Source organism: Diadema antillarum, unplaced genomic scaffold (genome assembly GCF_040938485.1).
Source record: "Diadema antillarum isolate AM-2024a unplaced genomic scaffold, OU_Dant_1.0 seq00001076_RagTag, whole genome shotgun sequence".
Lineage (NCBI taxonomy): Eukaryota > Metazoa > Echinodermata > Echinoidea > Diadematoida > Diadematidae > Diadema > Diadema antillarum.
The window spans coordinates 2,156,851-2,184,200 of record NW_027271899.1 but is presented as its reverse complement, the minus strand read 5'-3'; the positions used below and the strand labels follow the sequence as shown (position 1 = coordinate 2,184,200).

The 27,350-nt window shown below is 39.6% G+C and overlaps 1 protein-coding gene across 1 annotated transcript in view; it reads right to left on the bottom strand.

The window, feature by feature from the left end:
- LOC139743413 (TBC1 domain family member 19-like) overlaps positions 1-27,350 on the bottom strand; it is a 242,274-nt gene that overhangs the window by 12,586 nt on the left and 202,338 nt on the right. The window contains exons 9-10 of the mRNA XM_071653897.1: positions 18,396-18,470; positions 12,540-12,687 (exon numbers count right to left, since the gene is read on the bottom strand). Coding sequence (XP_071509998.1) covers positions 12,540-12,687; positions 18,396-18,470 — 223 coding nt within the window. The remainder of the gene's footprint in view (positions 1-12,539; positions 12,688-18,395; positions 18,471-27,350) is intronic.

The following is a 27,350-nucleotide window of genomic DNA, read 5'->3' as shown; positions in this document are numbered from 1 at the left end:
ATACGTCTTGCACATCTACAACCCAAGGCACACATCTGTGCCAAGTTTTATGGGAATCGGTTGAAAACTGAGGAAGTAGTTCGCGACGCAAGATTTGCAACGGACCGACCGCCCGACCGCCCGACCGCCCGACCGCCCGACCGACCGTCCGCTGATTCCTATATACCCCCTTCAAACTTCGTTTGGCGGGGGTATAATTACTGCATCAGTAGGGATGGGTGCAGTATGATGGCACCATAGGGTCTAGAAAGTTTAACAGCACTCATATTTAGAGTTATCTCTTTACAGCATGTAGGGGGGAAATATCCACACAATCATCATCATAAAGAAAAGAACCACATTATCATCTTAACCCGTTAAGGATGGACTGATTTTGTTAAATACACATTTCCCATAGACACCTGCCCGAGTATACTCGGGACTCGTCCTCAACGGGTTAAGGCTTTGATGCCTACGTAACTGACATATGTTTGGTTGCTGTTTTTGTTGCTGTCGTTCTTTTTGCATTATCTTATCAAAACTTTGTGAAAAGGTCAAATACTTTAGTCCATGGGCCAAGACCCGAAAAATGGGTTGTTGGTACCATCTGAGGTGGCACAACCTTTTTGGTGTCAGTTTGTTTGTCGGGCATACAATGTAGATATGCTTATCAAGCTATGATAGCATTTCCAAATGAGTAGCTTAGTCATGATAAATGAATTTTTAACCAATTTGGTCTCGTTTTTATATCCCTATACTTCTGAATCGAAACTAAACCGCTATACAAAGAAGAGCACTGCCTTCTGTATGTCCACAGGTGTTCTGTTGTAAACGCGGTGCGCTTAGTCTTTATTCAAGGCAGCGAAGGGAATATCCAAAGGGTTATGATGTCCACAGCTGTCACGCGGTGCGCTTAGTCTTTATTTAGACCAATGTACCGTTATCATATCTAAAGTTCCTCATAAAAGGGATTATCTATACTGTTTTTATACTACCCTATCAACAAATACATCAGTTTTAAACAAAAATCACTCTGTTCATTTACAATATCATTCATTATAATGTATCGTAGTGTACCGGTACATTGTTTTTGCATTATCTCATATTGTTGGAGGGAAATAAAGCGACATTGGCGTGGTATCAGCGTTTTCACCGTAGCGTTTTCGCCGGAAAATGATAAATAATTGAAAGATACGGTAAAATTCACGAGGAATTGCTTTTGTTGTTGTTGTTGTTTTTAGATAAAAGGATATACACTGTATCATACGCTTTGGATATTCCCTTCGCCGTCTAGAATAAAGACTAAGCGCTGTGGACATCATAACCTTTGGATATTCCCTTCGCTGCCTTGAATAAAGACTAAGCGCACCGCGTTTACAATAGAACACCTGTGAACATACCATAGAGCTGCATTTTACAGCTCTATGGAACATACAGAAGACAGTGCTCTTCTTTGTATAGCGGTTAGTTTCGATTCAGAAGTATAGGGATATAACAACGAAACCAAATTGGTTAAAAATTCATTTACTATGACTAAGCTACTCATTTGGAAATGCTATCATAGCTTGATAAGCATATCTATGCCCGACAAACAAAATGACACCAAAAAGGTTTTGCCACCTCAGATGGTACCAATATCTGGCCTGGCCCATGGACTACTTGTCCTCTTTCAAAATTCATATCTATGATACTTTACATCATAAAAGTAATTATTAAATGCACTCCCCAGCATGAACAAATCTTTCCACCAGTTCTAATCTGATGAAAAAATAGCATACTGTACTCAGAGCTACCAAGTCTCACGCATTCTGCGTGAGACTCAAGCATTTAGGGGCCATCTCACGATCTCACGCATGGCTCCCATTTTTCTCATGCATCAGGCGAATTTTGCAACTTGGGCCTATAAAATGAGCACAGCTCAAAAGATTAAAGTGATAGTTGCAGATGAAGGTATATTTCCCTTTTGTCTTTCAAAATAAGTAAAAATTAGTCACTTAAGTATGCACCTGATCGCACCATTAAGAGCTAAAAATTGAAAAAGCTCCCTACCGTGGGAGGCCACAGGGGGGAAAAACCCCTCCCACACCCTCGCTCGCGCGCACATTAGCATGCCGAGATGCCGAGTCATGAAAATCTCACTCATAAAATTGTTTTGAACTTGGCATCCCTGTGTACTAAAAGCAAGAAATACTCCCAGTGTGAAATTTTCACGAATCGGAGCCAACAGCCTTTTTCATGGCATGAAATGCCACTGGCATCCAATGCATTATAGCATAGGCAAGAGCTTTCGTGTGCATTCTAATTTTGCGAATCTTGGGTCTTGTGACATTTGAGAAATTAAAATGCATGCGAAAATTTTTGGTTTTACAGTAAACATACATCTTGCAGGAAGATATGACAAAATTTCAAAATATGAAAAAAAATACCTAGACAGAAACTCACGATTGGGAATCCTTTCTACTTCTTAGCATAGAGGATACAGTCGGTACACTAATGAACATGATTGTACGTGTACATGTACAACATTCAACAGTTTGCATTACCATCATAGCTACACTGATAAACAAGGTTAAAATCTTTGGCCGGCAGGGGCCCTGTAGGACCTGTACAGAGTCAATTATGGAGTCCCAACTCTCCCAGGGAACATGACTTACACATCGATGCATTTTTCATGAAACAAAATCTTAACCCATTGAGGACGAGTCCCGTGTATACTCGGGCAGGGGTCTATGGGAAATGCATGTTGCTGCAAAATCAGCCTGTCCTCAACGGGTTAAAAGTGTAGCCTAAATAATCAAACAAAATTTGATAAAGACAAAGCACATATCTCTGGGGAAATCTAAGAAATTATTTCTTATTGGCCTAACTTTACATATTCATCATATATGATGTGGCATCAATCTGATAAACTAGCAATATACTCAGATCTGTATGTCTTAAACTTTTATTCATTATTCTTCATGGTATGACACACTTTCACAATTCCCAGTCTTTTCTAAAGTTTATGTGTTCGCTCTGATCTTGCGTTGCGGCACAAATCTTTCAGTTACGCCATCTAACATTCTCAATTCCACAAACGAAACCACCCCCCTCCCTCCTTTATTGGATTAATTCACCGATACCCTTTACAGATAAGTTTTCCCGCTGATGCTTCATAAATTCAATCTGACAAGAGGCATCCAAGATCAAGGCCACGTGGCATTTTTCTTTCATGACCCGACTCATTTATATCGTTCCAGGAGTTGCACCGCTGGAGTTTTGTCTCCGGGCGCACATCCATCGGCACATCTCACCCAAATCCCCCTGTTAGTTACCAAGCCATCCAGTCATCCATCACATTCTAGGCAAGTCTGCAACACTTGGGTATCAAGTTCATTTTCTGTCAACTTGGGAGATGCAGCGGTGCATGTAAGAAATGATTTTCACACAATGCACAAAAGTTGTTTGCATTTTATAAAATAAAAATCTTTTTCAAAGGCAAACAACATTTTCAAATCATAACCTCAATTAAAAGGTAATTATGCAATCTATACTATCAATATAAACATATGCTTATTACTGTGTTGTAAACTGGTAAAATCAACATTCTAGTATTTGCCCATTGACCTTTGACCTTTTCCTTAGATTCTTCTGCATAATCATTTCTGATACATCATAATTGCTATTGCAAGCTAATATTTTAACTTGATATCTAAGTTCGGGCCTTGAAGAAGTTGAGCACCACAAATGCATTTTGCTAAACTGTGCCTTCAGATTTTATCCTACAGCCAAATTGATCCAATTTGGGGCAGGTTTTATTTATTTTCATTATTGACTTATCATGTGAATAGCAAAGTTTCAAACTTCCTGACTTTGAGATCTTATTATGAGAAGATCCAATGGAAGATAAAGTCAACACATGGCTTCTTTTGTAAGTTTTATTTCCTTGACAAATCCAAATGAATTTATGAAAACACTTCTTGAGTAATTCCATAATGCTGAAAAATCTTCGATGATACTACAACAGAGCATTGATCTTTGACCTTGAACATCGAGTATCTCAGTAAAAAAAAAATCAAGGTTGTCTCTCCATGATTATTCATAGTCTGTTCCTAGTTTCTTTAAAAGACAGTTTCCGTCGTCCTTTGGAACATCACAGTCACAAATTGGAAAAGCCTGTGACATAATACCCTTGGCACCAGCACATCAGGGAGAAGACGCATGAGAACGACACAAAAAGACAAGAAAATATGTCGGGCTGCATTTCTCTGAGGCAGCTAAGCTGATCCAGTACATGTATATTCAGAGAGCAAAACATGCACAGAATCAAAGCTGAAGGGAAAGACAGAAAGGCATAAGCATACCCTGCTTTACCAACATCACACATGAGAGAGAGAAAAAAGAAAAAGAATCGGTGGAAAAGAGACGATATGCTCGGTGGCATGAAATTGAATAATGGGCGTCGGCGTAATCACCGTCATCATCCTCTTATTGTGCTAATGCTGGCATCTAGGCAACATTTATTAGGCTCTTCAAACAAGTAAAGGACATCAGTCCATCGCTGTGATCATATCTTGCCTTGTTACATACAGAGCTCTACAGAGTACACCTCTACACTGGCACATAACAAACATACAAACAAAACAACAAAAAATACAATCTAAGAAGCAAAACAAAACAAATTGAAAAACTTCAAACCAAATCGGATATAAAAAAGGAAACAAAATAAGCCAATAAGTAATGAGACACCAAGGTTATGGAGTGAGAGAGATACAGAGAGACAGACAGACAGACTGACAGACGCATCTAGACAGACAGACTCTTTAAACAGCCCTGGACCGAATATTGCGCTAAATTCTCTGGGACAGTATGTTATGAGTGAAAATTCTCTCATAAGACTTTCATGAAACGGACCCCTGGCCGACTATCAGGTTAGTGTCAGAAATGTCGGGCGTGTTCCGATACATTGAGATCGCCTGATGGAGGTACAAGTACTAAGCTCTTTTGTTTTTCCATGTCATTAAAGACATTAACACAAAAGACAATATGATATACGGATATCTACATCAATCCATCTACTTATACTATCTGATGATATATTTGTATAGTGGAAAAATGAGCAAAGAAAATGGGATTCCATCGGAATTCGAACCCGAGACCTCCGGATTGCTAGTCCAGTACTCTACCGACTGAGCTGCAGATAGCCCTAGTACAATCTTCATCCCAGAAACTCTTAATTCTCAATGCTCAAATTGTCAGAAGTTATAGCAGTGTGTTTGTGTGTGACACACACGCACACACTTCAACCTGGCATAAACCCGAAGGAAAATTAAACTTGGGGATAAATGTGAAGGATCACTGAAGTGATGCAGCTTTCTGAGTATGTAACAAACGCAAACAGAAGGAAACTGACCAGAAATGAATATAATTTATTAGTGGAAAAATGAGCAAAGAAAATGGGATTCCATTGGGATATATTTGTATATATAAGTATAACACATATGATCATACATCGTACATATATACAAAAAAAAAAAAATCCACATTTCAAGTGCTGACAAATTATCAGATTACAAGTACAGGTACATTTATAAGTCAGATGTGTGAGACATAACCTTGGGTAGATTGAACTGATATTCCCCTTTCAAGCTACTCAATCTTCAAGTCTGTCTATGTATTTTTTTCTACCTAACAAGTCAAGTCAATACACATCGATGCTGGCCTCCCCTCTCGGAACACCTGATGCATAATGATAAAAAAAACAAGAAGAAATCCTCCGCTTGGCTCTACTAATGGAATTAATGAGAGAAATTATGAATGGAAACCAGGAAAATATGCATCTATGGCACTCCGAGAGTGATAAGTACATGCAGTGCTCAGAGAAAAGCTATATGCACCTCGCCTGTTAAGTTCTTTGCCTCCCTCGCCCCCCCCCCCCCCCCCCCCCCCCCCCCCCCCATGTGACGAACTCAACCAAAGGTTGCCAAAGGGACATGTCTTCTTGGAAATCCTAGACATGGGACATTCTAATTCACATGAGTGAGGTCCATCCGTGTACTTTACTGGCTTCCTCGTGCCGCGGTTTGTTGCTTCAGTTCAGGCTGATTCGTCGCATTTGTCAAATCAAAGACGGGATGTGAACCTAATGGGGATTCCGCCAGAACTGGGGAGAATGTAGACGTCGACTGCGCTTAGAACCATCCCTGCTCAATTACCGGGTAAACTCATCTTGACTTGCAACGGCATGAGGCATACAACATGTACATCGCTGGGAGACCTTGTAGTTATTTGATATATGTTGGTAATTATGACAACAACATTGTCTCAAATTAAGTGATTATCGCTGAGGATGTAATATAATGGTTGAATGAGAAGCTAGAAAAATGGTCGAAAAAATAAGCGAGTTTAAACAAAACAGAGATAAACAAAACAAATGTAACAAAACAATGCACCCACTACATCATAATTTTGCCTTGTCTGTAATCCCATCAGACAAAGATAGGATGCCTTTACTTATTATCATTATTACGAGGAGCACAGACAAGTGAATTCAGTGAGACGTGAACCAGTCAACTTGGCAATGTCACATCTTCATCCTGGCAAATTAGTTATGACACAGTGAGTGCGTGTGTGTATGTGTTTGTGTGTGCGCGTGCATAATGAACCACCCTTTCTTGTAGAACCATGATAGTCACTACATAAACCACATGTTGCATACCATCAGCTTAAGTTTGCTTCATGGTATGATAAGTCCAGAATAGTATACAAATAATGAATGTTTATGAGTGCAATGGACAGATTATTTCATGAGGTGAAAGATAAAAATGATCCATTCAACGAGGCGCAGCCTTGATTGAATGGATCAAAAATTTCATCTTTCACTGAATTAAATATTCTGTCCATTGCATGAGTGAAAAACAGTTATCATTTGTTTCATATAACATCTAAAATAGATCCATGTCATTTGATGTTTTATGGATTTAGAAACAAGAGAGAATCTGAGATCGCGAGAGTGCTTACTGAGCGTTTTACGCTAGCGCGCTGTCATTGTCACACACTGCAAACGCAAGCATTTTACAATGTACATGCGTAGTGTGCCGGGCTCTCGGCGTGTGTGCAATGGAGCAAATCGTATGGATCCAAGATTGCACGGTAAATGGAGCCAAAATTGCACGAATGATGAAGTAATAGTAAAATGGGATGAAATAGCAAACAACCAATCAAATGACAAGGATCTGTCCAGGTGTTACATATTAAAAATTCACATATCTCAAGGATTCGGTTCAGTCTGACGAGGCAAGACTCAAGGAATCACTCCAGAGGAGAAAAGATTCAAAATTATGGTGCTAATTATGAATATCTCCACCACATTATCTGAGCTTTCTGGGGACACAAGTCCTGAAAATAAAGTCACATGATAATAACGAGGAGCCTCTTAGTCTGGTTACCAGATTCATGGATCTATTTCAGAGAAGAAGAAGAGGGGAATAAACAGGCAGAGAGTAGGCTAGGCAAAAATGGTTTATTGCCACTTGGTCTAATATCAGATGGTCTACTACTTCCCAGTTCATCTAACACCACTACGGCTAAACTCATTTGATCTACTTGCAATTTTGTCTAATGCCTGTTTGGTCTAATCCTCATTTGGTCTAAAGTCCAGTTTAGGTAATTATTTTATTTATTATTATTTTGTCAAATGACCAGATGGTCTAATTGCAATTCTGGCTCATTGGATTTTTTTTCCGCATTTTGTCTAATAAACTGTGGATAGTAGACGAAATGGGCATAGCCCATCTGGAAGTATAGACCAACTGGTAATGAGGCTAAGTGACAATTGGACTAAATAGTCATTAGATGAACTGGTCATAGACGAAACAGGATTAGACCATGTGGGTTGAGACTAAATGGCTATTAGATGAAGTGGGAGTAGACCAAGTGATAGATCACCGGCAAAAATCATCAAACAGTCTGGAAGCAAGGTCATTATCTTCTGTTGATTTCCTTTCCTAAGATGTTCACATTCTTCCAAGAAGAAGTTCTCTAGCATATTCATTGATTTTTGTGTCTTTTTTTTTTGGGGGGGGGGGGAAGGCGTGGATGGAAGAAGGGCACATGAAATCATGATAATATGCTACATAAAGATTAATTACATCAATATCGACTGAAATCATCTGTATTGGTTGATTGGTAGCCGTGACAAACTGCTATTCATCCATATACGTATAGTTGGCACAGACATTGTTCCCAAATTACCAAGGTCAAATGTTTCTTGTTTACAACCATAATGGTCCCTCTGTTGTGCGGGGGAAAAAAAGAATAATTTTTAATGAATGCTGAAATTGGAATTATTAAAGTGATCCATTTTATGTTGGTGAAATGAAGCACGCTGCAACATCATAATAAGCTGATGGAACTTAATGAGATTAACAGCCCGGGTTGATGCCTTCAGATCACTCATACGCCTCAATTTCGTGAGCTGAAACTGGGGATGCCTCATACCAAGAGTTTTGTATCTCCAGTACGTGTGTGATAAAACATGGTCATCACTGGAATGCTGTTCCACTGTAATTGCGTTTTAGCAGTGTGTGGAGGCTTTCTATTTACACAACATGCCTCAGCTTTTAGCTTTGATTGCATGTCCGAGCTAAAATAACAATCGAACTATGTATCTGCACTTGTGCAAGCGCAACTGTAGCTATTGAGATGAAGGTCCCTGCTGTTGTGATAACTCAAAGAAAGCACATGTATGCTCAGTAATAGGCCAAATCAGCCCAAACAAGCAGGGAAGGAAAGGGTTGGGCAGGACATAGGCCTACATGTATGTACAACCAGGAATACTCCTGTAAACACATATTTTAGCCCTTTGAGGACGAGCTGATTTTGCTATAAGTTGCATTTCCCATAGACATCTGCTCGAGTATAATCAGAACTGGTCGTTAGCAGGTTAAAAGCAAATATGGACTAAATGGTAATTTCACAATGATATTCAAATGGGGGGGGGGGGGGCAGAGATAGAAAGGGTGGGATAAGGAAGTGGCAAGCAAATCCACTGAATACCAAAAATATAACTTCCTTTAAACAAATGCACATGATTTAAAAGAACAAAACCATGTTTAAAACCCTTCTCATTCTCTCCACTTTATACAAGATGCAACTTGCTATTGAATAATTGCATCCATTTCTGTAATGGAATACTCTTTGCAATCTGTGATCCACAAATTGTAGAGAGCAGATCTTGTGGTATGGTGAAGTAAAAGACTTGAAGAGAATCTGCTGAGTTACAAATATCTATTATTAACCATATTACATGTATCTTCATGTATCAATTTGCTGCATACTTAATGATGTCCTTGCAATGATGAAACTCACACTTAACCCGTTGAGGACAAACTGATTTTGCTATAACACACATTTCCCATAGTCACCTGCCTGAGTATACTCGGGACTAGTCTTCAACAGGTTAATCTGAACAGTGGATGTATACAGATCTGTCAAAGAAACCTTGACGTCACGACAACACGGATTTGTTTAGACTGTTATATTATACAACTAATATCTTGAATCAGGGAAGATGCTAACGGGAAGATCACCAGTTCTTCTGTAATGACACAATTTTTACCCATTTGTAAAAAACAGACCAAGAGTTTGAAATCAAGGAAAGCTCACTGGCTACAGACGAGACACACATAAACTTTGACATCAAAGTAGAAATATTGCTGCAGCACGTCCTGAGTCCCATCAGGGACAATCCATATAATTATCTCTTTAATAGAAAAATCACACATTAAAAAGGACAGAAATTTAACACATTATTGCTAAAAATGTTATCATATGTGCCAGTAGCAACTGCAGGCTCTTTACTTTGTGCAATCGAGACCAAAAAAGAACAAGAGACCCGCGGGTCTAGCGCTCACCTGAGTATCGCAAGTTCACCTTTCACGCAGTCACTAATCTAAATTATTCACAGCTCTACTAAAATTTGACCAGGCATTCTGAAGTAGAAGATGAAAATGTACAATAAGGGCCCAAATTTTTAAAGATTCCTTAATTTGGGGAATTGGGGGCCCCCTGGGGCCCTCTGGGTGGGGCATGGTGCCCATTTTGATAAATTGAGATCCTGACCCCCTAAGGATGCTACCTGCCAAGTTTGACGAAAATCTATCATGAGGTTTTCAGGAAGAAGATGACAATGTACGATTCAGGCCCCCATTTGGACCTTCCTAACCAACCCCCCCCCCCCCCCACCCCTGCCCCCAAGAGGGGCACCCCTGGATCTCCTATGAACAAACTCGAAACTACAGTCATTAATGTACTCACTCATAGTATTATCTTAGCTGTATAACTTCTGATTCTAGAGAAAATTTTTAACGATTCCTTCATTTGGGGGGTTTGGGCCCCCTGGGGGCCCCCTGGGTGGGACATGGTGCCCATTTTAACAAATTGAGATCCTAACCCCTTAGGGATGCTACCTGCCAAGTTTGATGAAAATCGGTCTTGGGGTTTTCAAGAAGAAGATGAAAATGTAAAAAGTTTACGCACGACGCACGACGGACGATGGACGACGGACGACGGACGACGCACGACGGACGCCGGACGAAGGGCGATCGCAATAGCTCACTTGAGCCTTTGGCTCAGGTGAGCTAAAAAGAAAAAGAAGATGAATATCTTCTGTGTGCATCACAAAATTTTGATAGCACTTGGATGGTAAAAATCTAATATCATCTCTAAAACCTAGTGTTCAAAAATAACTACAGCTGTACCTTTTTGTGCACCTATAGAAGTTTATAACTTACTTGACTGATTTTTTTTTTTCCAATGCATAACTATTCATAGTTTGGATGTTAGAATGATACAAACTGAATGCTTGTAAAAAAGAGAAAAAAATAGAGAAAAAAATAAAGGGAAAAAAAATCTAATTGGAGAACCCTGGGATGTTTTCTGGCAAATCATGGCATTTTCTGGCTAAAAAGTTCAACGTGATGAGATCTTGTCGTCTTCACCTGCTCTTTTCCAATGCTACTCTCGTAGTCCGACTTCACTCCAGAAAGCAATCATGTTTGGAAAGGACAAAGGATGTGGCGATCTGTGGTCTAGATTAGGGGCTACTCTGACCTCGCTCGTCCTTGTCAAAAGATGTTATCGAATGTTGCTTCTTGCACTGTTTTTGCACTGTGCGCTCAGGTTTAATGAGTATGTGGCGCGAAGCTTTCTAACTATTATGTCAGAAAAATAAAAACCAGACAATCCAAAAAACAACAATAACAACAACCCGATACACAAAAAATAAAAAGAAAACAACAACTGGCTGACAATTACTACATGCTGCAGGCATACTAATGACTAACATTGCATTTTGTGTTAAGCACAACCACAGATAAAAGGCTAGATTTTATTTGTTTATTCATTTATCATCAGTGTTTCATTTCTGCCTGAACCCTATTTCAACTCATTTTTTAATCAGAGTCCTAGAAGTCTTCCGAAGACTTTTCACAAGATCCACCACATTCTTGCAAATATTTGGTTACTAGTTATCATGTCAATACACTGAAAAATTCATGATTTTTTTTTTTTGCCATTCACTGGATTAATGACTAACATCTGTAATTTTGTCAACATTTGCCTCGCAAAGCCTTATTTTTTTTCCTTCTCTCCATCTCTCAGGGTTGGACACATATTCATTTCCATCACAAACTTGACAGAATGTTTAAAAAGACATGAATGGCAGTGGCTATAATTATTGCAATTCTGGACAAACTCAGCCTGTGTATTAAAAGTGTTGAAGACACTTGGTGACTTCCTTACTCGCACTAGATAATTATTCTAAAGTGTATGTGTGTTACAAGCCGCATTGCACTTTGATAATCAGCAGCAGGAATAATGAAATACCATGGTACTGTAACATCACGAAATGTTACCAAACGGTTCAAAATTACAGCAGTCACACACAAACACATATACACACGCACAGACACACAAACAAAATTCTTGTAATAGCTGAAGACATATCGTATGCGGTTTTATGAACTCTACTGATCTGATACGCTCATATGTACTTTCTCCTACATGTATGGGATTGAGGAAAGGGGGGGGGGGGGTTGGAGAAAAGAAATAACTTTTGTCTGGAAGACGCTGACTGGCAGTCATGTAAATGAAAAATGCTAGCACATCCTTAGTCCCTGCCAAGTGCAATGTACTTTTTTCCCCTGGTAAATGAAACCTGCATGGCTCCTCTCGATACAGAAGACATCTGTACTGTGCGGGTGGTTCAGGTTAACGAACTCACATGAAATTTGTTCTCCACATGCTATCCTTTTCCCCTAAATGTGCTCATCAGACGATTCCACGGACAAACATACAAAGGATTAATAACAACACAAAAGATAATGAAACAAAACGTTCATTACCCTTCACAGCTGCAAAAACAGGGGTGGCCAGAATCAGTGAAATTCTCCAAATTGTATGTGGCATCATCTGACATTGATGCTGCTTCTGGCCAAAGTTAGTTGGAGCAGACCGATTGTAGGGGGGGGGGGGGAGGGGGGGAGGGGGGAATCCCCCAAAGTACAGAAACACATTCTCACCTCGTATGTACGACTTTGCCGGGGTCGCCGAACTCCGCCCAAAGTGCTTCAGGATGCTGGTGTCGCGGGAGAAGATCAGGAGGACCTGGTAGAGGAAGTCCTCGAAGACAAAGTACTGGTCATCGTTTGTGGCGGTCAGCTTGACATCCTGAGATATTGGCAGGACAAGATTTGATGACACACAGCCTTTGATATATTCATTACATAAACGGTACATTGTAAATATGGCTATTGTGTATTCATATTGCTAAATTCTTGCCCCAAGTTGTTTTCCTTGCAACTGACAAATTGTCCTTCATCAGTGTAAATACGCATTGATTAAGAAGTAACCATGATTAAAAAAAAAAAAAAAAAAATCATAGGCACACATACTTGCCTTGGATCACAATACTTACATGCGACTGTGCCTAATGAAACTGACAGAATGTTGCACAGGTCAAAATGCTGTGCATGAAATAGTTAAGCTTCTTTCTGTTTTAAAAAAAAAAAAATCACCCTTCCTCCATCTAAACACACAGTTTTAAAAGGAGAGATGAAGACATAACAATGTATTTTTCATCTGTTTCTGCACAACCACATATCTCTGGTTTTCTAACATTGTGATTCTTGAATTTCTACTCATGAGTTGGTGAAAATTATACACAGAACTATAACCCAAACTTTCACAAATACATAGTTAACAGCATTCCTTGTACTAGAATCTTGATACTTTTTGAGCACACAGCATTTTAGGACCCCCTGATCAATTTTGTTTCTCACGAGATAAAGCAAATAGCGTCACTTCAATGCATCCTCAACCTCACAGCCACTCATTTTAAAAGTAACATACCTACAGAATGGACTTTGTTTTTCAATTACACACAGTTCAGACTTGGGACTGTTATAAAGTGAGTTTCAACATCCAGTTTTTTTTATCTTTGTTGTGCTGAGAATCATTTTTCCCATTGAAAATCATCTTTGATATCTGTCAGGCTTTTATGGGTCTTTTGACATAATGTCACATAAACTGGTCTCATGCAAGAATGATACAGAATATCATTTTAAAAAACTGAATAAAAACAAATCTGAATATGAAATTCATTGATTTTTAAAGTTGTGTGTACTTATTTGCTGAGTACCTTTTTACCACCCTCCCCCTGTCATATCCCCCCAAAGGAAACAAAATGCAATGTAAAACATGTAAATTTCCAAATCTATTAAGAACTTGATATTACACAAAAATTTCCAAGACAAATCTTATAGATAAAAAGCTATCATGACATACACATTGCGTTCAAATGATGGTTTGTACTTCTAATTGGGCACATATGATTGCAAAAGAAGTTACATCCTCGGGAGGCCTTACACATTAATGTAATACATGCTCACTTTGATTTATTTAGAAGTAAAAGACTGCAAAATGATAAGGTCCATTAAAGAGGACAGATGCAAAAACAAACATAACCCAATGCTCTATCATCTAAACAAAAAAGAAGTGATAAATATGACACAGAAAACATATATCATCATGTGTTTGCATAATGATTACTACAACAGTTATGATTGCCAGGCGAGCGGAGTGGTGAAGAGAAAAAGAGAGAAAGAGAGAGAGCAGATAAAACAGGAAAGAGAAGGGAAAAAATAAGTAGAAACGGGCAACATGTATCTGCTCAAACAGAAAGCCTGTGCACTCGACGGCATGTGAATTTGTGTGGCATGCATTGATGCATAACATCAACGATATCAAATTAATTTCATCTAGATTGGAAAACGAAGCAGCCGCTTCAAATGGCAAAAAGTTTCCGACTGATTACATTAATGGCGCGCATTAGATACATCTACGGTGAGAGGTATCGGTATCTGTTTTTCTTCTAATGACGGCTGACGACTAGAGAATTGGAATAATGAATGGGGCGTGTCATGTACACTGAACTAATGATGCTGACAAGAGAAAGAGATTCTAACTGTCTGAGATGACAAAATTAATGGCTGTTATCATGATTCTACCTTGTTTAAATTTCTCGAGACATTAAAAAAACAAAGAAACCAACATAGATAGAGAGCAAGAGTCAGACAGAAAGAGAGAGAGAGAGAAAGAGAAAAAAAAAGGAGAATACTCCCATATATCATTTATCCAACCAGATGTGCATTTGTCAGTGCGGGTATAACACAATTTACATCTCGAAATCCAAGTCATTGATGGAAAATTGATACAAAGCAGACTAAGGACCAGTTGCGATTTGCGCTGACGTCAAGATCTAATTAATCATGTGAAACGATAAAGTTCCATGACAACTCTTGAGTGCAGAGGGCCCTACAAATGCCTCTCGATAACTTGATGGTGGTGGGGGGGGGGGGGGAGGGGAGGGGGAGGGGAAGAGGTCTGGAGATAGTATCCATGGCGATACTGATGCCAGTGCAGAGCTCCATAATTTGGGGAAGACTCAATAACACCCTTGATGAATGATTTCTTCCAGGCATTTATGGTGGCGATAGATGTAATTTCTCATACACTGCCAGGAAGACTTTCAATTTAGATCATCGAATAGATTTCATATGACCTGCAAACAGCTTCCTTAAAAAACAAAAGTCAAAGAGCTCTATAAACCTCCTTCTACTCGGCATGATGGATACCCCTCTTCTGTAGCGAGTTTTCGATCTCATCTGGAGGTGCATCAGAATAGCATCAATTTGATAAAATCTCTGACCAAACTGCCAGCATGTATAATTTGGGTGACCAAATGTAAACAACACCCCCAAATTTCCTCTAGTTGTTCAAGCATATTTGAGATATCTATGTACTTGTCACATCTGGGTAGAAAAAGAAATGATATAATCTAAAAACAAACATCATCTCGTAAGCCAGTAACCTTATGACCACCCACTCCATGATCTGACATCTCAACCACTTCTAAGGTTGTAATAACAAAAATACATAGAGCAATAAGAGAAACAAATATGTTTTGAGATGGAAGGATTACAAGGGCAATGCTTAATAACATGAATATAACATGCTATCAAATCTACAAGCTCAGTATGAAGTGTCTTTTGAACTACTGATATAGAGGCATGCACTTCATGGCAAAGTTCAAGAAATGAACCCTCCCCCCCCTTAAAAAAAAAAACAACAACAACCCAAAACAAAAAAGATACCACGAATGGCCAAAGGGGACATTGATTGGATCTGTTTTGCCCCTTGGGTATATTTGATTGGAAAGATGTCTCCTTGTAAAAAAGATGACACATTCTACAATCGCAGTGACATACTGTCCTTATTAAAGAGGGGGAAAACGAGATTGGAAGGTGATGAACATACATCCTTTGACAGCTTTTTGCCTTTGTCTTTTTTGCTTTGTTTTTAAAGGACACTGCATTGAGGCAATAATCATGTACATTCCTGCCACTGCCACTTTGTTGCATTTTGGTGGACTTTGAACCAGTCTTCATTTCTTGACTGATATCACTCACTCCATTCAATCCACTGTGATTGCAAAGTCAGACCAGTGAAGGACAGTCCTTGTTCTTTCTGCTCTAGACACTAAAAGATTAGTTTTCCAAATGCTCAGACAAAACACTTTACCAGGTACTCTTTCTATCTTTATCTCAACTCTCATACAACAAGAACAACAAGAACAACAAGAACAACAAGAACAACAAGAACAACAAGAACAACAAGAACAACATCAACAACAACAACAACAACAATGACATCAATGACAACAACAACGATGACAATGACAACAATAACAACAACAACAACAACAACAACAAAATCTTAACCCATTGAGGATGAGCCCCGAGCATACTTGGGCAAGTGTCTGTGGGAAATATGTGTTGTAGCAAAATCAGCCTGTCCTCAATGGGTAATAATTCTTTTTGTGTCAAGCACTTTACTTTAACCTGCCAAGCTTTTTCACCAGCATTCAGAAATCCATTCAAACCTGACCTAGTTGTACAGGTTGCAAGCCAATGCATGTGTAGCAATGTGTCTTAGTCCAACAGGAAGGCCATAGTGATCCAATATGGATTAGGGGGATTAGGTAATCTCTTTGGGGGGATTAGGTAATTCATCACCAATTCATTTCCAGACATCTGTACCCATGGGTACAAAACACTCCCGGTGAACAAAGTACTGTTATCATTTGAGGCCAATAGATACCATAAAGATTTGAAAAAAAAAATAATGATCAGCAGTTACAATCCACTAGTCACAGAACAATCTTGCTCTTATGCGATCTCATCTTTTAGTGTTGTTTGTTTTTTCAAGACTCCATGTGACTAAAAGCGGCTGTGAAGAATTACTTTTACCCGTTGAGGACGAGTCCCGAGTATACGCGGGCAAGCATCTATGGAAAAATGCGTGTTGTAGCAAAATTGAACCGTCCTCAATGGGTTAAAGCAAGAAAAATGACACATTGCTTTGAAATAACATTGGGGGAGGGGCCGAGGAGGGAGGGGGCCAAAACATCTCGGCAACAGCAGGTGGTTGTTTGTAGCTGAACATGGAACATGTCAGACCAAAGTGGTGCAAATATTCTCATTGCCATTTTGCTGTAACAGTGGAGTCTATAATAGAATGCACCCAGGGGCTCATCAGATCTTGGGAGTAGAGTGATGACGAATGGGACGACATAAAGAGACGGGAAGAAAAAGAACGGGAATCTCTTTAAGCGATGACACCAGAGGCCACTTAATCATTCACTCTATCTCTCTGTGTATGTGTGTGTGTGTGTGTTTGTGTTTGTGTGTGTGTGTGTGTGTGTAGGTGTGGGTGTGTTTGTATGTGTGTCAAGTAGAGCAGTAGAACATAGTCTACCAAGAGAGATGGCGATGACTTTTAATCCCGGACGCTAGATCGCGCACACTCGTGAAAAGGACAAGACAAGAGAAGAAGAGGCTGTTTGAGAAAAGTATCCATTAATAATTGATAGGTTTCAGCAGAATCCATAACCATGACATAGATTCAAGGCAATAACTACCATACATCATGACCAAACAACTCGCTTATTTCTCCACAGGGTATATATGTATTTATTTTTAATTTCCTGCCGGCCTTTCATTGCATATTATTCAATAATTCATGTGGCTTTCTTTTCGCATTCAACCTGATCTAAAAAGAAGTACTCTCTTCTTTGAGTGAAATCATCTAGTCTCTTTTCTTTAAATTCATTTCAGTTATTCTTACTTTCTTCTATCAATTTGTCTCCTTCTTCCTCTTTCTGTTCTTTCTCCTTTTGCAATTCTTTTTTCCACATTCACATTCTATTGTTCTTTAATTTCTATAAAACTGACCTCTTTCTTAGCTGTTATTCTCCATGTTCTTGTTCTTTTTGTCCTTGTTGTTCTTCATTTTCTCCCCCTTCATAATCATCATCATCATCGTTTGAATGGAGAAATGTATGGGTGCACATCACACTCATACCAAGATCAGAGTTGATATTTTCTCGCGTTTTTAAATTCGCGAATACCACCCGACTTGCAAAATTGGCAAAATATTCGGCGTATGCAGTAAATGTGAGGTGAAACCCTACAGTACAATGCAGGTAGGCAGTCCTCTGGTGTACCTTTACATACTGACTAATGCTACTGTATTTAACCCATAGCCTGTTGGATTCAGTGCAAATTTGATGGAGATCTCACAGTTTGGTAGGATATGGGTTAAAGTCTGTTACTGCACAGAAAGCAAGAATTCCACGCAAAAAAAAAAAAATCTAGCAACGAGTGAAGCGGTGAGAGACTCGCCATCTCCATTGGATTAATGATGATGCATTTTACCAGCAGAAGGACAGATATCTCCTCGTAGTCCTTGCCTCAAAGATGGTATTTGTGTGTGTGTGTGTGTGTGAGTTTGTAGACTCTTGGCAATGACTGGCTTACCTTATAGTACAGGTTGTCAATCAGAAGGTCGTGCTGTAAGACATAGTGCTTGAGTTGGTCATACAAGAGCTTGTCCTGTGGAAGAGAAGAAATTGAACAGAAATAACGGAGAAGAGATTAAAATAAAAAAAGTAGGAGTTCTCAATATCTCCCTCTTCTATTAGTTGCTATGCTAATTGGTTGCTAGGATCCATCACAATATTTTGCCAATATATCACATAGTCATCACCTACACCTTAGAGTACCATCTTCAGTTGTGGCCATTTGTGGAACAAAATCAAAAACTTCCAACATGTTATCCATAGCTCAGGTAACCATATGCCCTGGAGTTATCCATTGTATGTGTTGATCATTCTCTGATGCGGCGTATCCCTAGAAAACATGTGAAACCCAAACATCAGACTATCATCTCACACACAACCTCTTTGACCACACCATTATCCAAACTGTTCACAAAAAGGACACTGCGTTGTCCTCATAAAAGACCTGGGGGGCATGTCATGAAGCATTTTGTCTGACAAATTTGTCAGACAAACTTGCATTCAGCCAATCAGATGTAAGGATTTCAGCAGGTTGTAACAGTTTGTTGGAAATAATATCTGACAAAATGCTTCATAAAATGTCCCCCTATGGAGATGTACAGAGAGAGTTGCACCAGACCCAAAACTGCTTCTCAAGGGTCAAATTGTTGAACAGAAAACCTCCTCCTGAGAAATTGGCTGTCATTATGGTTTTTACATGCCATCGAAAAGGCAAAGGCAAGACTCTAGTCTAAAGTTGATGAATGAGATATGATAACTGACCACTAAGTAGGGGTTTCCCTCCACTTAGATTGAATGAGGAAAGAATAAATGAGATGAAAAACTCTGTAATGCCTTATTTTTGACCTCTCCCCCACCCTTCCCCCAAAGAGGACAGCAATGGTGATGATATAAGGTGAACAGATAAGGAAAGAAACACTTCGGCCTGATAGGAAGGGGGGGGGGGGTGGAGATGGGGAATGGAGGGGAAGGGGAAAAGGATTCTTTCGGCCCTCTTTCCTTTCAACTCTTCATGACATAACAGATGCTAGCTCATTCTTTCCTCAACAACATTGTTTTGCAGTGATTCTGACACACTGAATGCTCACGCATGAACCAACAGACTGAATCAAAACAGTGTGCATCGACAGATCCTCGATGACAGCGATTTGAATTCTTCCGCTCCTCGTGCTCTTACACCCTTGCCCTACAACCCAAGAAACCCAGAAGGGACGCGGGAGTCAGAACCGAGTTTTGAGATTGGCGCGTGACGACAATCCAACTCATCTGCTTGCCATGTGCGGCCAGTAATTCCTCCTGGGCCAAAGTCAAATTGTCTGGAAACCAGAACTGCCAAGAAAAGTCGTAAGAGAAAAATTCTTGTGTCTGTACCCCATCCTCCATTTCTTTGAAATGGAATGACATCATTAGAAGACTTCTTCACTGCTGTCTTTTTCAAGATAGCATTTATACAAGCATAATGAAAATGAAATATCCAGGTGTTGGTCTTTTTCACGAGAAGCACTACATGAGTAATACATTTTAGCAAGATTGGTAAACATGCATAACAATGCTGAATATGGGTTATCCAGCCATCTTCTCAGATAGAAAATGAACGAACAATGGAAGCTTCATTATCAATACACTCTGACAAAAAAAGACAGAAAAAACATAGAATTTTAAGATTTCTCATTGTATTCAGAAACGGACAGCTGTCAAACTCTCATATGCATATTGGATGATGTCATGATATCGTTGTAAAACAATTTTCTCAATGATTTTATCAGGAACAAATTATAAAATTTTCCCCCAGCATTAAGACTGCAGCTCTATCTAACCACACCCCTTTCAAAAGTCAGGATTACCAAATAATAACAGCTATAGAATAATATGAAATAGAAGTATGTTCTGCCTTTCCAATCCACTGAAAGAGAAGAAAGCTTTAATAGAAAACTTTTGAGAGAAAATGACTACTGTAATTTCCACATTTGAAAACGATCAATTCTAAGGTTTCTTGAAACCCTTGTGACATATATCCCTACCTTCTATACTTGCTTGAGTTTGGTCAGGCTTTCATAAAACTTTCACTAATTTTATTTTGTATTATTTTTGACATCATCTACGAAAGTCAACTTTAAAAGTGGATTGGAGTCTTACGATGCACAAATGGCTGAGGAGGTGTGTGTGTGTGGGGGGGGGGGGATGGGGGCGGGAGGGATATAGGGCAAATGACAAGATTGTGTGAGAGTGCAGAGAATGTGGCAAACTTCCATACCATACATCTTGCACTGGCTCTGTCCAATTCACTATCAATGATCTCACTGAATGATTCATTTGATCGGAGACCTTGCTTGGGAGATAAGCAAGACATTGCCCCTCGTTTGGCCTGTGAATAATTAACCTATTCAGTCACCAGCCTTATCGCGACAAAAATGTGGTGATTAGCAATAGTAATGATTCATACCATAATTTAGCTGCTCCCCAAAGACCGGTAATGACGAGCAAATTAATATGCAAGATTCATTGTCCTTGTGGTACGGCATTCATTACGAATCATTTAATTTCTCAAATGCAAAGCAGCAAAGGCATTTGATATGACATAGTGGCTGTTATGATAATGATTCTCCAGAGTAGAAGAGTGTCTGGCAGTTTTTAAAGGAGCTGATTAGCTTTAGCTACAGTATCTGTCAGCAAAGTTCCAAGTTTTGGTACACGTGCCTGTTTACCAACTTCAACTTTAAGACTGACAGTCATCAATATAATGTACGTGGGCTCTTTCGGTTTGCTTGTCCGCACTTAGTAGGACACGGGAGTTGGTATCTGCGCAAAGCTCGCGGGGAACAACAAATGAGTTACGATCAATTTCTGACTGCCCAAACCTGGTGGGAAGTTTGCCTGACTGAATCCCGAGCATTGTACGTACATCTCAATCGTGTATAACCCCACTTGGCTTATACAAAATATACACTCAGCCAAAGAATCATGCTAGACTGGAGTTGACCACTACCGATGAGCGTATGCTTTGGTGCACATATTAGCTGATGGGCAATTTTATTCAAGCAGGCCTGCTCTAGTCATGGTTTTTCAAATGTACTGATGTGGTTGGGAGCGACAAAGATCGATTCAACCACAGAACCACAATATCTGAAGACCGACTCCCTTCAAGGCACAGATATGAGCAAAGAGTGGTTTCTGCTGCATTTTATGAATACGCCCACACCAACACACATTATCATTACATTGAACTTTATGATCATTCACTGTTTAGTGAACATGAGGATTACACAAGAACATATGCCATAGCCAAAGTTGAATAACAGCACTATACAGATGATATCAAGATTTGACATAGCATGGCACGAGGGACTATCTCTACAAATCCATGCATTTGATATTTCTGGTACTGCTTATTAACAAAATATGTTCATTTGTTTTTTAAATCTCACACACAGAGTTAGTGCAAATTTTGTAAATCTATTCACCATGGAAACACACAAAAATGTCAGAATTGTACGTTAATGTGATAGTGTAAGTTGAAGTACTACATACCAGTAGTATACTTATTTTATCAAATCTATATTGCTTGCAGAAGAGATAATAGCAAACAATTTCCAGCTGAACAGTTCAGTATAAAAAAAGAAGAAGCAAACTATTTATGCCATTGTGTACCACTCATTCTATGAGCTAATGATTTCAAATGGCAGTTAAAGTTTTACTACGTAGAGGGCAACGACTTAATGGCTTAAGTACAGATCTCTGCAAAATGCCACTAGGGGGTCGTCATGCAGTAAGTGGGTGCTTGTCTGCTCCAGAGCAAGAAAGAAATGAAGCGAGAAAAACATGCACAATCGGGGCTTTGCAAAGATTAATTCCTAATAGGCCACAAGTCTAGCCTTCTCACATTGTTTTAATCAAGGATGACTCTTAATAATGGAGTGACGAGATGCGACCTTGTCTGACAAACCGGGTCACATTTGGGACAAGGGGCACATCTATTTAAAGCTCATCAATTCCTTGAAAGATGCTCGCAAAGGTTCTAGCACTTGAACACCGGTGAACTCTTCCTGGGCAGCAAGCTTACGCTCATGGGAGGAGGGGTGGATGTTGGAAAGAGTGATGGGATGGTGGGAGGAGGGGGGTAATGTTGGGTGGAAGAGGAGCTGAAGGTGGATTAAAAAGAAAGTCGAGGCTGGTATGCAGGTTGCATATCACTGCACAGTGCGGAGAGCTCAGGCTCACAGAGAGGAGGAACATGAAAGATCACAGGGAGAAAAAACAGGGGAGGAACATGAAAGATGTAATATAATAGACAGACAGATAGATACTGGTAGACAGACAGACAGACAGACAGATAGATAGATAGATAGATAAATAGATAGATAGATAGATAGATAGACAGACAGATAGATAGATAAATAGATAGACAGACAGACAGATAAATAGATAGATAGACAGATAGATAGATAGATAGATAGATAGACAGACAGACAGACAGACAGATAGATAGATAGATAAACAGACAGATAGATAGATGGATAGATAGATAGATAGATACACTAGTAGCTCTGAACAAGGGGGAGAGCACAAGTAAGTGGGGGAGATAAGAATAAGATCACAAACGAGGGATAGATGGACACAGATAGAGAGAGAAAATGAGGGTAATTAAGACTCAAAAATTAACTCATGCTGTTAAGTATGTGACAGTGAATACATTTATGTGCACATATATATACCTTCAGGCTTGCGCATATGTGCGTGTGTGTGTGTGTGTGTGTGAGAAAGAGAGAGAATACACAAGAGCTGACAACTTTCACTAGAGGCTTCTTGTTTGCTCAGGTGAGGGCAGGCATCAAGTAGTACTCACTTTTTTTCAAGAGTCCAGTGAAGAAGATGTGGGCAAAAAAAAAAAAAAAAATCACCACATTTCCCACAAAATGCACAGACACACAGACACAAACACACATTCTACACACAGAAGAAGGGGGGGAGAGGGAGTGATGGGGGATGTGATAAGCAGTGTGAAGGGAAAGAGATGTCCTTGGTTGTTTATTGGTTGTAGTTGGCTTATAGGGTTGGTGTTCAAAGAGTAATCACAGACTCTTGTAAGGTCTTCATCGGGATGCTTACATCCACCCACACTAATTGCCCTATCATCGGTGTTCTCCATCAATTCTCGGAGCTGCGGAATGAAAAACGAAACAAGATGATCTCACGCCTGATCACTTCAAGAACAGGTTCATTATTTCCTTTCTCCCATTTCCTCCCCTGCACCCGCGCATCCATGAAAGAATAAAAGGCATCAAAAGGCATTTTTTTCCGACAAACATTTCAATTTGTTTTAATTGAATGCGGTGAAATTCGTAGGAGAGCCTCTGCCCCTCCATTAATCTTCTCCAGAGAAGTCTCGAACAATTCATCATTTCCTTCCCAGCCACGCACTTCACTTGTCTGGCAGAGAGGGAGGGAGTCCCCTGCGCGGCACTACAGAAGAGCAAAAACTGCGCTGGCGTGACCATCCCCAGAGTCTGGTTCGGCGTGAAACATGTCTCAACTCATCATGCTTTGTCAGTTGGTTGATTCGAATGTCACAACATGAGTCCATAAATCTCCCACGCAAATAAAACGGTGCCATCGCCACTTGCGTAGACCAATGTTTCTCCCTGTCGGGATGTATAAGGACAAGGATGATGCAATTGCGCAGCTCTGCACGAACAGATGAAATAACAGTCAGTTGTTTTTTTTTTATTACCTCCCACTGCAATCTATGAATGCTGCCAAAACATGAGCAAAACACTCACACATAACATGTTTTAACTAATCTGCAACAATATCACATGACACTTTCAATTAATCAGGGTGGTTTTATTCACCCACGGTGGTCTCAGAAGTGCTCACGCTATTCTTCCCTCCTAGTGGGCCCTGCTATTATCACACTGCCAGATATAGCCACGTAAGCCCCCATGACATGAGGGAGATAGTAAGTAAATACATCTTATCGAAGGATATACATGCCAAACTGAATGTAAACCTAAAATCTCATTAACTCTTTGGGTGCCATGCCTGGCATAAAACACCCTGCATGCCACATAATTCTGAGACTGCAATGCATGAGAATTTTAGGAAAACATTCTGCTTGTCAAAGCCATGTAACTTTTCATAGAAGTGCTTATACTGGAAATGCAGTGAGCAAAGTTGTAGAAAAAGTTGCAGGCTTTGCTGTGACTTGAATATGATGGAAGAGCAATGGTTATTTATTCATTTTTATTTTTTTGTTTCCTATGGCAAATGGTCAATATTCAAAAGAAAACCTCAAAACACATCGCAAAATTGTATTCTTGCTCATTTTTACTCACACTTTCATGAACAGGTCTGGGAAGTATGACCTTTCTGAAGACACAACCTCTACGGAAAATCAGAATTTACTCAAATATCCCTATGGAACACCACTATTCAGTCACCACACACCGCAAGCTGCATGTGTGAGAATGGAATCGCATATGACGCTTTCAATGTACTGTGGCATATTGCAATTTATCGATCAGTTTGTGTGTGGTTGTGCATCTGAGCAAAATATGCAAAATTGGCAAGCCATTGGCTGAGTCAGGTGTGCAAAAGTATGCAAAAAAAGGGCCAAGATTCAAGAGCCTCATTCCCCATACCACAGTGATGGATCCACCTGTTGCACAGCAGAGGAACGTATCTTTATGGCAGCAACTTACAAAATATTACCACTGTATACGCAGAAATTTTTGCAGTACATTAATTTTTTGCATATTTCATGCTAAGTCAGGCTGGCGCAAATTATACAACCCACAAAAATATCTTCACAATTTTCTCTGCACATTTTGAATGGGTTGACAATTGTGCAGCACAAATTCAAGAACCCGTGAATATGTTTTTAAGCCACTCAGTGCGAGAAATTAATCGCACGAACATATTGACGTTTACAGCATGTGTTATTTTCTTACAATGACAAAATCTTGACTGAACCTAGCAACATGGAGTCATGATGAGCTGCACATTCAAAGATACAATGCTCGAGACGTTAAGCCATCAACTCCTAGGGGAATTTCCCTGCATACATCATCACCTTTTTTTCATCAAAATTAGCAACTATGAATTCTATCCAATACTGGAGAAAATTGAATGGGAGATTGTCAAGTTCATGATATTCGCACAAAATCAGAAAAAAAAGGTTTACAAAACTTTGTTAACTTGAAAGAGAAACAAGAACTTTTATCTTCTAAAATGTATTACCAGTTTTAGAATTAGTTGAAAGTTTAGAAAATAATTATAAACAACAACAAACATTGACAGGAGAGAATTTCTTTTTTTTTCTCTTCGTTTACTCTAACAGAAGAAACACTAGCAATGAATAATCAAAAGACATATAACACCAAACCAAAAGAAATGTGGTTTCTGGGTATTGCTGGGTCGTTATCCTTACTATACTGCCCTACTTTGGCAAAAGAAGCTAGTGACAAAAGTGACACTTCTCGTAAATGAGCAAAACGTGTCTGTCATTTACATTGACGTCAATGGACTATCATGATGTCTTATCTAACATATCTCTTAGTAGGACGAGTGTTTCCGCATGAAATTTGGCCTGGAAGAAGATCTCGTTATGTGAATTATGAAAACATCAATAACTCAAATTTGGATGGTATGTCACTTACTTCCTTTTGCCAAAGTAGGGCAGTATACTGTGCTATCTTCATCGAATGACAGGCATATCAATGTGACTTTCTTCACTAATTGAAACAAATGTCTGGAAACTCCTTGTAAGTGAATAGAAATACAACCTAATCCCCTTAATCCCCACTGTATCACCACCATGGCATTTCCGTTACACTGAGGCACATTGGTAAAAGTGACTGGGATTGCTACTCTATAATTCGGTCAACCTTGGATCGAGTACTGAGTGCTGGAGAGAAAAGTTTGTCAAGGTAAGCGACGTGCCAGGGCGCATAAAGGGTTAGCCCGTTCCTTAAGGTTCCTGTGGGAGCAACTGATATACGGGAACCTGGTATACCAGGTTCCCAAGATGAAGATAAGAGAACCTACTTTCGTGGCCTAAATTCATGTTTCTTTGTGTTGTAATGGCGAGGAAAATGGGTCTGATAAAAAGATAAGAGTTCATTCTATCACCATATGTCCTCTTTCTGTTGGAAAAATGTATATATCACAGCATTATTACCCCTTTTCTGATTTAGTTTGCGCCTGCTTTGCTATAAAACTCGTATGAACATGTACATAGTGATCGAAGCTGAGCTCGAGTAGATTTTTGTGTTCGCTGTCAAGTGCCCAGTTTTATGTAGAACAAAAGAGTCTGTGAGCCCATCAGCGCACGCTCTATTCATACCTTGCACTCTATCGATATTTTCATTGTTCGGTGGCACATGTAGTTGACCGTGGAAAGGGGACACATGTACCGCTTGACTGCTTTTGCTCGGGTGGCTTACCAACCTGTCTGTTCTCTGTCAGCGGGGAAAAAGAATCTCGTTTGGGGGTATTTAAGACACTCAGCAATTGCGGAAGGAACGGGTTAAATGAGAATGTCTCAATTGTGGAGAAGAAAAAGAACATTGTGAAATCACAAAAACACACACACACACACACACAAAAAAAAAAAAACAACAGGCCCTTGATTTGTAAATTCAGATTCTGTTCTATCGTTAAAGAAAATTCCTGTTGCGGGTTATCTAAAGAAGATATGGAACTCATCTCAGTGGCTGAGAATACCCATCTGATAAAACAGGTACGGAATGCACTATTTCTTATCTTGACACTCGAGCAGGGAATTTATCATTCGATAAAGATACCTCCTTCTGCTTCTCAATAGACAGACTACATGTAGTTAACATAGAGAAAAGCATGAACATGGGGGGGGGAAGGAGGCAGGGAGGTAGACTTGTATGAGAAAAGGGTTGATAAT